This window comes from Hyla sarda, chromosome 9 (genome assembly GCF_029499605.1).
Source record: "Hyla sarda isolate aHylSar1 chromosome 9, aHylSar1.hap1, whole genome shotgun sequence".
Taxonomy (NCBI): domain Eukaryota; kingdom Metazoa; phylum Chordata; class Amphibia; order Anura; family Hylidae; genus Hyla; species Hyla sarda.
The window spans coordinates 35,797,264-35,811,983 of NC_079197.1; the positions used below are offsets into that span (position 1 = coordinate 35,797,264).

Genomic DNA, 14,720 nt, shown 5'->3' on the forward strand with positions numbered 1-14,720 from the left:
GTCCTCCAGCTGTTGCAAAACTACAATTCCCAGCATGCCCTGACAGCAAACAGTTGTTTGAGCATGCTAGGAGTTGTAGTTTTGCAAGATCTGGAGGGCTACAGTTTAGGGACCACTATATAGTGGTCTCAAACTGTAGCCCTCCAGCTGTTGCAAAACTACATATTCCAGCATGCCCAAACAGCAGTCTGGGCATGCTGGGAGTTGTAGTTTTGCAACATCTGGAGGGCTACAGTTAGAGACCACTGTATAATGGTCTCAAACTGTACCCTCCAGATGTTGCTAGGCAACTCACCGGCTTCCGTCGGATCCAGCCGCACGTCATCGCCGCCCGCCGATCTCCGTCGCCTGCAGCCTCCGACGCCCGCCCGGATCGGTAAGTGGATCTTCGGCGCCGGTCCCCGTCGTTTCCCCGTCCTGCCCCGCCTATTGTGGGAGGGCAGGACGGGGAAAACGAAAGTAAACACCCCCGCCCCCGATCTGCTATTGGTGGTCGCGTCTAGACCACCAATAGCAGGGATAGGAGGGGTGGCACCCGTGCCACCTCACTCCTATCGCTTCAGGGGGATCGTGGGTGTCTTAGACACCCGCGATCCCCCTTACATTCCGGGTCACCGGGTCACTATAGACCCGTAATGACCCGGAATCGCGCAAATCGCAAGTGTGAATTCACTTGCGATTTGCCGCGATCGCCGACATGGGGGGGTCTGATGACCCCCCTGGTCATTTGCACGGGATGCCTGCTGAATGATTTCAGCAGCCATCCCGCTCCGATCCCCGCCCGGCGCACGGCGGGGACTAAAACTGCCCATGACGTAAATGTACGTCCCTGGTCCTTAAGACCCAGGGTGTCGGGACGTACCGTTACGTCATGGGTCCTGTAGGGGTTAAAGGGGTTATCCAGGAAACATTTTTATTTTTTTATATATCAACTGGCTCCAGAAAGTTAAACAGATTTGTAAATTACTTCTATTAAAAAAAATCTTAATCCTTTCAGTACTTAAGAGCTTCTGAAGTTAAGGTTGTTCTTTTCTATCTAAGTGCTCTCTGATGACACGTGTCTTGGGAACCGCCCAGTTTAGCAGCAAATCCCCATAGCAAACCTCTTCTACTCTGTGCAGTTCTCGAGACATGTGTCATCAGAGAGCACTTAGACAGAAAAGAACAACCTTAACTTCAGAAGCTCATAAGTACTGGAAGGATTAAGATTTTTTAATAGAAGTAATTTACAAATCTGTTTAACTTTCTGGAGCCAGTTGATATATAAAAAAATGTTTTTCCCTGTATAACCCCTTTAACTAGGTATTTTTAGCTTTTTTTTTTATGTAGAATTGGTATAGTATTCCAATCTTTTGGAATCTTTAGGGCACACACATATATATATATATATATATATATATATATATATATATATATATATGGCAGCCTCATGGCTCAGAGCAGGAGTTGTACATTTAAATCAGAAAATCTATTAATATAGGGAAGTTTATGGAAAATTGATACATGAATTGTCCTGAGATTGGAGCATTTAAAAAGAAACTTATATTTATTTTGCCTCATTTCTTTGCAGGTTAATAAGTGTTGTCATTTCATGATTTTTATATTTGTTTATGTTTGACATGCCCATTTACTGGAGACAGGTAGCCGTGACGCCAAGGTGCAGAGAATCCACCATATAAAATCTCTGCAAGTATACAGTGTCTTAATACAGCAGCCAATCAATCTTCTGGGGCCCTACTAAACCTATGTTTATTGAATCAGACGTCATGATATTTATGTATTCTCCTCTTTCTTTTTTAAGGAAATATCTCCAGAATACAAAACCACCGTAAAGGGTCAAACTGACTGCCTATTACTCCTTAATATGGAGCTGCAGGGACTCTATGAAACTCTGTAAGGCTCCGTGCACACGTCACCACCATGTATTAGGCTGCAGACCTAGCTTAGAATATTGATTAAGCCTCAGTAATAATAGAGGTCAGTTATGTAAAAGAACAAGGGATCGTTGTGATTTGCCTGATTCACAGTAAGCAGATGCATGCGGCGTTGTGCATCTCATATTCAATGACTATGTTTACACACCTGAAAATCTTGGCAGTGAAAGAGTGCCCGTCGACGAGGTTGTAAAGTGGCTGATTCTCATTACAATCAATTCATCATTTGCATAATTATTCCACCTTTTCTGTAGGAGGATGACATAATTATGCAGAGTTTTTTAGTTAATTACTCGTCGCTATTTTTCAGCTGATCACCGGTTTATTTGTAGAGCCTGTATGTCATGAAGTATATCCGCTAAATGTCAAAAACCCAGTCGAAATTTCCCTGCCTATTCAAAGGCATCTTTGTACAGTGCGCAACGCCATAAGACGTCCCTTAACAGAGGGAGTCCATTATGAAGGATTTTTGAAAAGAGGCCTCTTAGCATTGGCTGTGTTTATATATAGCGATCAGTTTAAAAGCTGCTTCAGTAATATATATCCTTTAGGAAAGCTGAATGGTGGTTAGATGTAATTTTCTTTATATTTGCTAAGTAATTGGCTATATTCCTGGCACACTTCGCCAAGTGACAGAGGTGTATGTATTACACAGAGATGAATATAGCTGTTTATAGTGGCTGGTAATAGCATGCAGAGGAAATTGTGTTCTTTTCAACACCCAATGTTAAATTGACTAAGTAGAAAGCTCTAAGCATACAAAATTCCATAAGATCACTGAATAGTCACTGACAGAATAGAACCTCAAGTGGACTTTAAGTGGATATTACACCTAATTCAATACCCTGATTCCCCCAAACATCAAAATGAAGCTACAAACTTTGGGTAGTTGATGTTTAATTCCTCTTTGGCTTCATATCATTTTATTACAGACTTGTTGGTAGTTCTTTTAAGAGCTACAAAGTTCCGACTCTTAATGGTGAGTTATAGTTTGGTAGTCCACATTACTTTAAATATGGTGAGCCCCATTATGGGGGTAAAGTGGGGAAAAGGACATTTTACATTTTTATTGGGGGAGAGGATTTTTCAAATTTCTTTAAAACCTTTTTTTTTAACTTATTTTACTTTTATTTTTACATTTTAATAGTCCCCATAGGGGACTGTTTATAGCAATCCTTTGATTGCTAATATTGTTCAGTGCTATGTATAGGACAAAGCACTGATCAATGTTATCAGTCATCTTCTGCTCTGCTCGATCTCAGACCAGAGCAGAAGACCTGTGGAAGGCAGCGGAGGCAGGTGAGGGGACCTCCGTGCGCCGTTCTGGATGATCGGATTGCTGTGGCAGCGCTGCGGGTCATCCGATCATCCATATTTCTGACCGCACTGCTGCAGACGCTGTGATCTGTATTGATTACGGCATCTGAGAGGTTAATGGCAGACATCATCGCGGATGTCGGCCATTACCGGCGGGTCCCTGGCTGCGATCAGCAGCCGGGATCAGCCACTCATGATCCGAGCATCACTCCGATGCGCGCAGTCATGTACAGGACATAAATATAAGTCCTGGTGCGCTAAGTACCGCAGCACCAGGATGTAAATTTATGTCCTTGGTCATTAAGGGGTTAAAGGGGTTGTCCACTAATTAAAAAATCAGACCTATTTTCTTTCAAAGATCGCTCCCCGTGTGTCTCCAGGTTGGGTGTGGTATTACAACTTGGCTCCATTCACTTAAATGGAACTGAGATGCAGAAACACAGCCAACCTGCAGGGGACAGGCAGGGAACAGTCTGTGAAAGAAAATAGGTCTGTTTTTCAATTCCTGGACAACCCTTTAAGAGGTTCATAGTCCTAAAGAGTATATTAACATTTTATTTATTTTGTCAATTTCAGACTGCTGTATTATTGCATCACTCAGACCCCACATGGTTCTACTGGACAAAGCTCAGATCACCATAGAAGCCTATGATGACCTTAGTTCAGGTCAGTTAGAAGCATGGTGGTTTGGGTGTTATGTCCATAGAAGATTAATGGTACAATATGCCAATTTGCAGAATCCCTTAGAAATGATGCATGCATATGTCTTACAAAAACCTCTGTCACTTGCTTATAAAATGCCACAAATAGTCTACTACGGAATCTATAAAAGTTCAGGAATCTTTTGTTTCAAAAAATTTTTTACATAATGAACGCAAGACTTAAGAAAATTATCCTACAAAAATTGATTTCATTAGGATGTGAAAATTGCATTTCGTTTTTTTGGCTTTAAAAACTTTTATGTGTACTTAGTACAGCAGAATGAAAGAAGCTTATAATAGTTCTCCATTCTCCTGCGAAGTTATAGTTTTTCCTCCTATGAAACAATTACGTAAGATCTGCAACAATTCTATAAGAAGTATTCTATTAACACTACATTGTATTGTGTGAGAGTGAAGTCATGGAAAAGCTAAGAATGTTATAGAACCCATGGAAAAAATTATGGAATCACCACATTTAGAATTGTGACTTGATGTTCTTCTAGCTTTTTTCACTTAGTAGTATATACACATATCACAGATATGACATGAAACTTTGTGTATTAGCAGAACATGGCTTCATGGAACGTAACTCAAACATATGAAAGGAAATTATTGTAATTATTGACAATTTTTCTGATCAAACAGAGGAAGAAATTATGGAATCATTTACAAAATAGTACTTTAGTTAGTTAGTACTTTGTTGCTTCTCCTTAGCTTTTATGACACCTAAATTCTTTGAGGCCTGGACACTTATGATGAACAATATTCTAAATCAAGCTTGTTCCATCTTTTTCAGAGAGCAGTCACTGGTGTACTTTGTAGGATGGAGCCTTATAGACCATTGAATCAATATAATCAATATATAAAAATATAATCAATATTATAGACCATTGAATCAATTGAATGAGAGAACATTAAAACCTTGTGCTTTGATTGTTGGGGTAAGGCTTGTCATAACCTCTGGTCCTTTACCTAACATGCAACTCTATATCATTAATAAGTGAAAGAAACAATTGTTTTTTTTTTCTCAGGTGTTAAATGTTATTTTTAGACTATAACCTAACTATGTTCCAACATAATCTATTTGGCCAATGCAGATTGGTGATTGATTACCAAATATTACTTTAATCCAATCCTCAACACTCCATGGTTGCTTCTCTATAGTTAATGCCTTGTTTTCTTCTGTTTAGATTATACTTTTTCCTACATGTAAATCTCAATAAGTTTAGCTTATTTTTTTTAATTCTTTTGTCTCAAACATTGACTAATTTTTCTGCCCATTTTTATTGCTGTGTTCTTTCTATTTTTAAGGCATAGTTTTATTTTTTTTTTAAGTTTATGCTTTTGACTTTCTCCTTGGTCAACCCATTTGTTTCCTCTTTTCCCCATTTTTTTTTATGTGTACAAAAAATTTTGCACACAGCTGACTGGGAACAACCAACATCTTTTGCCAAACTCTGTTGAAAATCCACCGTGGAGAAGTTTTATAATCTTTTCCATTATTTCAAAAGACAACTTTCTTTTTGGGGCCATGTTTACCTTCAATTAGCTGAGTTCACAGCTTGATACAGTCTATAAGCACTTACTTAAAAGGGCACTCCGCCCTAGAGATCTTATCGACTATCCAAAGGATAGGGCATAAGATGCCTGATCGTGGGTGCCCCACCGCTGGGGATCCCTGGGATCTCAGCTGCAGCACCCCTCTGTCATTACTGCACAGAGCAAACTCGCTCTGTGCGTAATGACGGGCGATACAGGGGCCATAGCATTGTGACATCACAGCTCCGCCCCTCATCATGTCACAACCCGCCCCTCAATACAAGGTACGCCCCCTCCCATAGACTTGCATTAAGGGGCGGCCTGTGACATCACGAGGGGCGGAGCCGTGATGTCACGATGTTTGCTCTGTGCAGTCATGACAGCTGGGTGCTGCAGCTGAGATCCCGGGGGTCCCCAGCAGTGGGACCCCCGCGATCAGACATCTCATCTTTTATCCTTTTGATAGGGGATAAGATGTCTAGGGGCCGAATACCCCTTTACACACTTATTGACTTTTCATTCCATATTATGTTAAATTTATAGACCTGTGAATGTATTTGTTATAGAAATACTAATGACAAGATGATTCCACAATTTTGTGTATTTTCTATGAAATAAAAAAAAAAAGCTCGGAGACCATGCCCTAAGTGTGGTGATTCCTTAATTTTTGCTAAAGGTTTTACAATGCCAACTCAAATAAGGGCAATATCAAAGAAAGCTATTGGTATGGAAAATCCATTAGAATCATTTTCTTCAAAATACAATTATCTCTAGCCTGTGGCTCTTCATATATTGCAAAGCTACAAATCTTAACATGCCCTGGGCAAGCTAGGAATTGTACATTTTCTAAAAGCTAGAGAGCCAGAGGTTGGAGACCACTGTTCTAGCACGTGTATAAAAGACTCTTTATTATGATGGATTGTTAACTTTTGGATCTTGTTGATGGCATAAGATTGTAATATGCATAGATATATTCATTCATCTGTCAGCGCTACGCTATTGAAGGGGCTGCATACACTAGAAACAAGAGAATTTGTTAATCTTGTCCATAGACTGTATGGCATTGAAGGTCATCTGCTTTCACTTACATGTATTTAAGTGGCGCTGCTTCTAGCAAAGCAGACACTTCTCTTATATGTGTAGGAAAAGATTGAGTAGAATTAGAAATGTATTACTATAAACCTCAGTTTATCTGGGGTTTAGGAGTCTGGGGTTCATAATGAGCAGATTTTTTTTAAAATTAATAAATGTCTAGTTCTACTGAATCTTTTCTCACAACACTACATTTGAAACTAGAAAAATTAGAATATCGTGCAAATGTGTATTTCATTGATGCAACTTAAAAGGAAAGGAAGCATGAAGCGCTTCAAAATCTCCTGGTAGACGGATGCGTTGACCCTGGACTTAATGAAGCTCAGTGGACCAATCAGGGGCTTTAGAGTCCACTGGGGGTTCCCCTCAGAGAGATGGGGATTACAGTACAGCCTAGTGGCTGCCAATCAGGGGCAGCGCACAATGGGCAGTGACTGACTAGTGAAAGGGTTGAACTGTGTTGGGCTCTAGAAGCCGAGGAGAATGACCAGTGGGCTCCAAAGCCTAATTTTCATATTATTTAAGCTTTGATATCTCAGCGCTGTAGGGGTCAATTAACTAATGAGGGGTATGTACAAATTAAGGGTCGAAAGCCCTATGCAACCATGCCTTTACTTTATACTTTTAAAATCCGTTGATGGTCAACTTTTAAGTGTAAGTCTTGCTTCATTTATCCTAAAATTTGCAGCAAGATTGTTACATGTGGTGTTACCCCAACACTTCCAAATGTAAATAAATTATATTTTTCAAGTGCAAAACACAAAAGTGTCTACACACACTGCACAGGTAAATAGATGGCATTGCTTAAATTCTTGAAGTTGGTCACACTGTCAAAATTTTCAGCTATTTTTATACATGTGGCTCTGAAGCTAGAGTTTCATGACAACCAAAGGCTGCCCACCATTCACACTGCACTCATGACATTGCCAGATTGCTGCTAAAGTTTCCATGTGGGAAGTAAGGTTGCGGGTAACCTTGCAACCATCACATAAATTTGGAAATCATAAGCATACAGTGTGGTAATGCCATGATTTTACAAAGGTGTATAAGAACCTTAAAGTAATTGACATGGTTCCTAGCTCCTGTTAAATAATAGTCCTTTGTGATATAAGCCCTTTAAGAGTCTGGGGACATACACCTTTTCTTAAGACATTTGGAAACCACTAGAGCAAAAGTAGAGCAAAATAAATAAAGTTTAACCAAACTATTAAAAAACAAAACAAAAAAAAAAAAATCAAAGAGCTGTTGATATTCTTGCAAGAAATATATATTATATATAGACAATAGGCAGCATGGAGATGTACAGTACAGTACTTTGTTTGGTACTGGTCTTTTAAGCTATGTTGCATGAACAAAAAGAAAATACTCTGCTCTGACTGTCTGGCTTTTATCTTTTATGGATAATAATGTTCAGATGTAGCAAGCGCTAGCCAAATGCCCAGCACGCTACACTAATGTTCTATCGTTACATGTGTTATATCTGTAGCATAAACAGATCTGCGTAAACAGATCTGCAGAGCCATACCCTACAATAAGTGGTTCGGGATGTGGAAAATTTACATTTACATAGATGACAATTACATAAATTTGAGGGTTCCCCATAGCATAGATTAAAATGCACCCCCTTACAATGCAGGGTTTTCAAACCAAGACACAAGGACCTGGTGTTTTTTTGCCTTCATGCCCATTCTTCAACTCTTGGATCAATTTCCCACTTGTTTGGTTGCTCCACCCAAATCAGTAGAGAAGAGTCCTGCACCAGTTCTCGCCAACCGACAGAAAAAAAGGACGGGACCATCTGAGCAAGGCTCCCTCTTTCTAAAGGCCCTTAGCAGCCTTGGCCTATGCCCACAATGTAGACAGGTGTCTACCAGGAGTCTGGTGAGTGAGAAAAGTCAAACCCATTACATTTAGAGGTAATATTTAGGAATCTGCTCTACAACATATCCAAAGAATAGGATGGTGGTAAACAAAACAGAGAAGCCGAGTACTATGGAATAAAAATTTTAAGAGGACATGAATAATATCTTATAAAGAAGATTAAGATGGCTTTCATTGTACCGGCAACCAACTCAAAACCAAAACACTGTGGCCTGTTTTTTTTTTTTTTGGCCTGTCTCTCCACAAGTAGCCACTATTAATGTGTGCTATCCAGGCATATTCAGTATCTCTGCTGTGGTCAGCTGTCTTCTGAACTGTAATCTTACCAAGTTACTGAGGTCTTCTCATGTTGGTGGTAAGTGTTCTTCAACACAAATGCAATGGATGACAACTTCAGTCTGAGAATGGGTAGCTTTCACTTGTAAGTGTATTATAGTTTAATACCAATGTCAAATCCACAAGATGACCATTCTCAATCCTTCCCTGCTTCTCCTGGGAGGCAAAGTCTGTCCTCTCTACAAGGAAAATGAAAGTCTCTGATGTGTATTGGCCACTTTCCTCGAAAATAAAACCCAAAGGGAATACAACATCCTCTGTGCTGAGTGCCCATCTCAAACCGAATTCTTCATGACCCCGGCTTAAAGGGCTGCATGTCGTCACCAATGGTAGAAGATGATGTTCAATACTGGAAAAGGATTACCTGCCATAATAAATGGTACAGTTATAAACCAGTTATACATTTTTAGGCCAATCTATTCTGATTAACAAACTAGTAAAGAGAAAATATCATACTGACTAGAATAAGGTCCTTTGGTATTTAATATTCCCCATCATGGGCAGCAGCTCTTACCTTGTCTCCTCTATTAGACAGTGATGCTTCCATGTCACTTTTGAGATGCACAGGAGGAGCAGCATAGGGGAGTCTGCAGTGCACCTGCCCACACTGTACCTGGCCTGTGGAGAAATGTCATCATATACTATTACCATACATCATTTGGAAACCATGAGATAAGTACCGTATTGAAGAAATATGGATTTTACTAATATTTACTATTTACTTATTTGTTAACATAGTAAATGAAGTGGAAGTCATGTCAAATGGTTTTTGGCGCACTTTTGCTAACATTGTGCTAAAATTCTAAAGCATTTGCAGTAGTAAATGGCCACTGTTTTTATCTACATGGATTTTAGCACCAAATCCACAGGAAAATTGTAATGGGGGCTGATTGCCACGCTTTAAACAGTTACGTAATCAGCCCCCGCCATAGCTATGTAACCACAGGTCCTTCTTAAAGGGGTCTATCCTGTTGAACCCAGCCCAGCAATTAAAGAGGTACTCCAGGGAACTAAACTCATAGCTCATCCTTTCCCTCTTATCAACCTATTTTATTGTCTAAATATCATTCATTAGCTATATAGAGCTATATAGAGTTTCCCCTCTTTGGTTGTCACCAGCCATCCGCTCTGTCTCTGTCCAAATACCTCTCTGAAAGCATTCCCCACCATCATGAGAGACACAGACCACCCTGCACTGATGAGTCATGTTCTCTTTAGTGCTAAGCACTGGGAGGTGTGTATGGCTAATCAGACACTGGGGAGGGCTGGGGACTGCTCTCAGAGAGTGAGCTGGCTGACAGAGCAGAGCTGCAGTGAGAAGAATGGCAGATAATATCAAACAGCAAGAGAAGACAACAGAGGCCACAGGAGCCATGCATATCAGGCAGGATGGTTTACAGGGAACATATCCAGGAAGTGGGGTGGCTTTGAAGCTTTTTTTTTAAAATAAATATAAAGTAGCCCTTTAAGTGAATGTCAGGGATCCACTTTTCTCAAACTACCAATATTTATCTGTTATAGCCAGGAAAACTGCGGCCATGCATTTCCTGCAGTGACTTTTTCAGGGACTATGCAGCATGTCATACACTTCTCTCTGTAGCATGGTTGTCATCCCCAGACAGCCAGTTTAAGAAAAGGAATGAAGGGCATAACGTGCTAATGCAACCCTACATGGACCTGATGCTAACATCTTTACGGAGGTGGATGAATGAACATGCAAACGATAAGATTTTGGTAAAATTTAGAACATACGGTTTGATGTGTAGTTAAGCATATTACTATATTACATCAGGTAAAGTGTTACTTACTTTCTATATAACCATGTAATGTCACCATTCTGGCTCTTTCTGGACTGCTGAAGGGGGAGAAGTGAATGTCATCTGAAAGTGAAGAGGTGAGACGGGTTGGTGTAGGGCCGGGTGGAGGCACTGTATGCTGAGGCGTGTGTTTTTTATGTCGTGCTCGGCAGTTCTGAAACCAAACCTGGGGATTTTAAATTGTTTTACAAAAATAATCAGCAAATACATACTGTATCAGTTATGGATGATACAAACTATCGAAACAATAAGTATCTGTGGTCAACTACTGGAGACTGAAGGAACATTTAAAAGGACATGGTGTACTATTCGACCTCTCCATATACATATTGGCACGTTGGTCCATGAAGCCCCCAACAATATCACTGTTATGGGGACAATCAGAAGCTCATAGAGTTTCTTTATGTTATGTCAAGGAACATCTGCTTCATCTTCCATGTTTCAAGTCAAGATACACAGGAAAAATGACCAGGAATTAGGGGATAGTCTTATCAAGTAACCTCTTTAAAAACCTAAGGGTCTATTCACACAGCCGAATTTTCGCTTGTGGAATTCCGCCTCAAATTAAAGCTTCTATGGGATTGTGCACTCTGATTTACACTTCTGAATATCCACTTCCGCTAGCCCTTTGAATGGTCCCTCCCTATGCAGCAATGCCACAGTGAAGCATTCGGTACTGTAACACTTCCTCTATGTCAAAACCTGTGTGGGCTAGTGGTGGCAATGAACTTTATCTCCTACAAGCAGCCAAGAAAGAAGGAAATAATTGAAATAGTCTGTGCCACAAATCTGGTGCAATTTGCAACAAAAACATGTTTTCCAATGAGTTTTAGACACTTTTGGACACTATTGTGTCCTCAAAAGTTGTGGCTTATATGTGGCAAAAATGCCCAATTCTTTGGATCGCATTTTTGGTGTTAAAACAAGGCAATTAATACAAGGTGCAAGCTTAGAATAGTCTATAGATGTGCCAGATTTTCAAACCATATAAGCCACTGTTAAAATCTGGAACATTCTCAGACTGTAGTCTATAGTCTTCTCTAGTCTAAGTTTACATTGTCTTAAAGGAGTAGTCCAGTGGTGACTCAGTGGTGAGCAACTTATCCCCTATCTTAAGGATAGGGGATAAGTTGCAGATCACGGGGGTCCGACCGCTGGGGCCCCCTGCGATCTCCTGTACGGAGCCCCGACAGCCCGCGGGAAGGGGGCGTGTCGACCTCCGCACGAGATGGCGGCCGACACGCCCCCTCAATACAACTCTATGGCAGAGCCGAAGCGCTGCCTTCGGCAATCTCCGGCTCTGCCATTGTGATGTATTGAGGGGGCGTGTCGGCCGCCACCTCGTGCGGGGGTCGACACCCGCTATCTGGGCGGAGAGCTGGGGCCCCGTACAGAGAGATCGCAGGGGGCCCCAGCGGTCGGACCCCCGCGATCTCAAACTTATCCCCTATCCTTAGGATAGGGGATACGTTTTTCACCACTGGACTACCCCTTTAAGAATTAGACAATTCTTTACTATCTTACAATGTCTCCCGGCGACCTATGACATACGCAGGATTCTGGCAGGCTAGCCATTGTCAACAACTAGGGTAATACAAAAGGATAACTACGCAAGGGCAGTCGGCATCAACAAGTACAAAAACAACTATACAATGGAAAACACAAAATACTGTAAGGAGGGGTACCCTACTCATACATACACCGTGACCTTTCTTAAGGCCCCTTTTATCTGATACAGTGATCCCTCAAGTTACACTATTAATTGGTTCCAGGACGACCATTGTATGTTGAAACCATTGTATGTTGAGACCAGAACTCTATGGAAACCTGGTAATTGGTTCTGAAGCCACCAAAATATCATCCAAAAATAGGAAAAAGTGAGAATTAAAGAAAAATCCTTACATATAAAAGTAATAAAGATCTGCTGGGAGCTGTAAATCACTGTCTATGTCAGTGTTTCCTAACCAGGGTGCCTCCAGCTGTTGCAAAACTACAACTCCCAGCATGCCCGGACAGCCAACGGCTGTCCGGGCATGCTGGGAGTTGTAGTTTTGCAACAGCTGGAGGCCCCCTCTTTGGGAAACACTGGTCTATGTACAGGACAGAAGCTTCTTCAGGGTCTTATACAGAACACGCAATGTCCTAAGAAAAAAAAAAAGTAACATGGAGCCGCCCTCATCTGATATCCAAAGGAGCAGCTATCCCTGGGACAGGTAAAGAGTACAGAACATGTAATACCACCCTGTACTGTAGGGGGCGCTACCAGACAACAGTCAATGTATACACTTCAGTAATACAGGTAAAGAGTACAGAACATGTAATACCACCCTGTACTGTAGGGGGCGCTACCAGACAACAGTCAATGTATACACTTCAGTAATACAGGTAAAGAGTACAGAACATGTAATACCACCCTGAACTGTAGGGGGCGCTACCAGACACCAGTCAGTGCATACACTTCAGTAATATAGGTAAAGAGTACAGAACATGTAATACCTCCCTGTACTGTAGGGGGCGCTACCAGACACCAGTCAGTGCATACACTTCAGGAATACAGGGGTTTTACCAGTGAAATGTACGTTCTGATTGGTCGGTTCTTCCAACCATTGACACGTTTCGTAGATTCCATAGCACTGTATGTTGAGTCTGGTTTCAAGTTACGATGGTCCAGAAAAAAAACATGTATGTTGAAACTATTGTATGTTGAGGCCATTGTAAGTTGAGGGATCACTGTATAATGTTAATAAATAGCAGTGCACATTTCATAATACTAACCTGGATAACTCTTCTGCTTAATCCTGTCATATCTGCAAGTTTCTGAAGTGTTTGGGCATCGGGATTATTATCCTGAGCAAACTGTGCCTGCATCACCTACAGAAGGGAGGGAGAAGATTAGCGGCAAAGTCCAATGTGCTGCTTGAAAGTCAATTTGATCCCCAACAGTGAATCTAATACCTGTAGCTGTTCTGCTGTGAATGATGTCCGTGCTCTTTTTGCTGGTTTGGGCTGGCTGTCTTGTTCTGATGGTACTGCCCCCTCCAACGTTATACCATTTCCTGTAAATACAGTTATTCCTCACTTGTCATTTTATGGTTCGTCAATGATATATGACTCATGAAACAGAATAATTTAAGTAGTGGTTATGTATTCATACATTCACACATTCCCATTTACTGAAAATACAGAATTTTACATGCGACCCACTTTAGTATGATCCTCCTACACTACAATTTTAGGGAATGATCATGTTTAGGTGACCTCTGGATATATATATTTATAGCTGATACATGCCGCCTGGTTGTTTGCTATAAACCTCAGACTTTGGGCTTATTAAAAGAAGGTATCTAGTGACATAAATGAGATTAGTTTATTTTAAAAATTATTTTTTAAGTAATTCAATGGAGATCAGCTACAAATAGCTTCTTTCTAGACCCAACACATCTGTGCAGTACACCCACAGTCTACTGCCTTTAATAGGAAATTTGTAATACTTAAAGGGGTACTAAAAAGAATTTTTTAATACACTGTTAAACAGATTTGTAAATAACTTCAATTTAAAAATCTTAACTCTTCCAGTACTTAGCTGCTGTATGCTACAAAGGAAGTTTTTTTTTCTTTTTGAATCTCTTTTCTGTCTGACCACAGTGCTCTCTGCTGACACCTCTGTCCATGTTAGGAACTGTCCAGAGCAGCAGAGGTTTGCTATGGGGATTTACTCCTACTCGGGAATGTTCCTGGCATAGACAGATGTCAGCAGAGAGCACTGTTGTCATATAGAAAGGGAATTCAAAAAGAAAAGAACTTCCTCCGTAGTATACAGTAGCTGATAAGTACTGGAAGGATTAAGATTTTTAAATAGAAGTAATTTACAAATCAGTTTAACTTTCAGTTGATTTAAAATAAAAAAAATGTTTCCAGTGGAGTACCCTTCTAATCTCTGCTGAACGAAACACTTTTCTCCAGGTTCCCCCTAGAGACTGCAAAAGATTGCTCTGAGTCCCAGTTGCTTAGACTAAAGGGGTATCTGAAAATTTAAAAGGGGCCTGACTGCTGGGACCTCCACCGATCAGGAGATAAGAGGTAAAATGTCCCCCGAGTATATG

At 40.7% G+C, this 14,720-nt stretch overlaps 1 protein-coding gene across 11 annotated transcripts in view; it reads right to left on the reverse strand.

Annotated features, from left to right (window-relative positions):
- Window positions 1-1,624: 1,624 nt before the first annotated feature.
- The window catches only part of LHX6 (LIM homeobox 6), a 159,384-nt gene continuing 146,288 nt past the window's right edge, over window positions 1,625-14,720 (reverse strand). For all 11 annotated transcript variants that reach the window (XM_056539542.1, XM_056539541.1, XM_056539552.1 and 8 more), the window contains 5 exons: window positions 13,573-13,673; window positions 13,393-13,488; window positions 10,609-10,783; window positions 9,315-9,418; window positions 1,625-9,164 (listed from right to left, as the gene is read on the reverse strand). In XM_056539542.1, coding sequence (XP_056395517.1) covers window positions 9,144-9,164; window positions 9,315-9,418; window positions 10,609-10,783; window positions 13,393-13,488; window positions 13,573-13,673 — 497 coding nt within the window. In that variant the 3' untranslated portion in view covers window positions 1,625-9,143. The remainder of the gene's footprint in view (window positions 9,165-9,314; window positions 9,419-10,608; window positions 10,784-13,392; window positions 13,489-13,572; window positions 13,674-14,720) is intronic.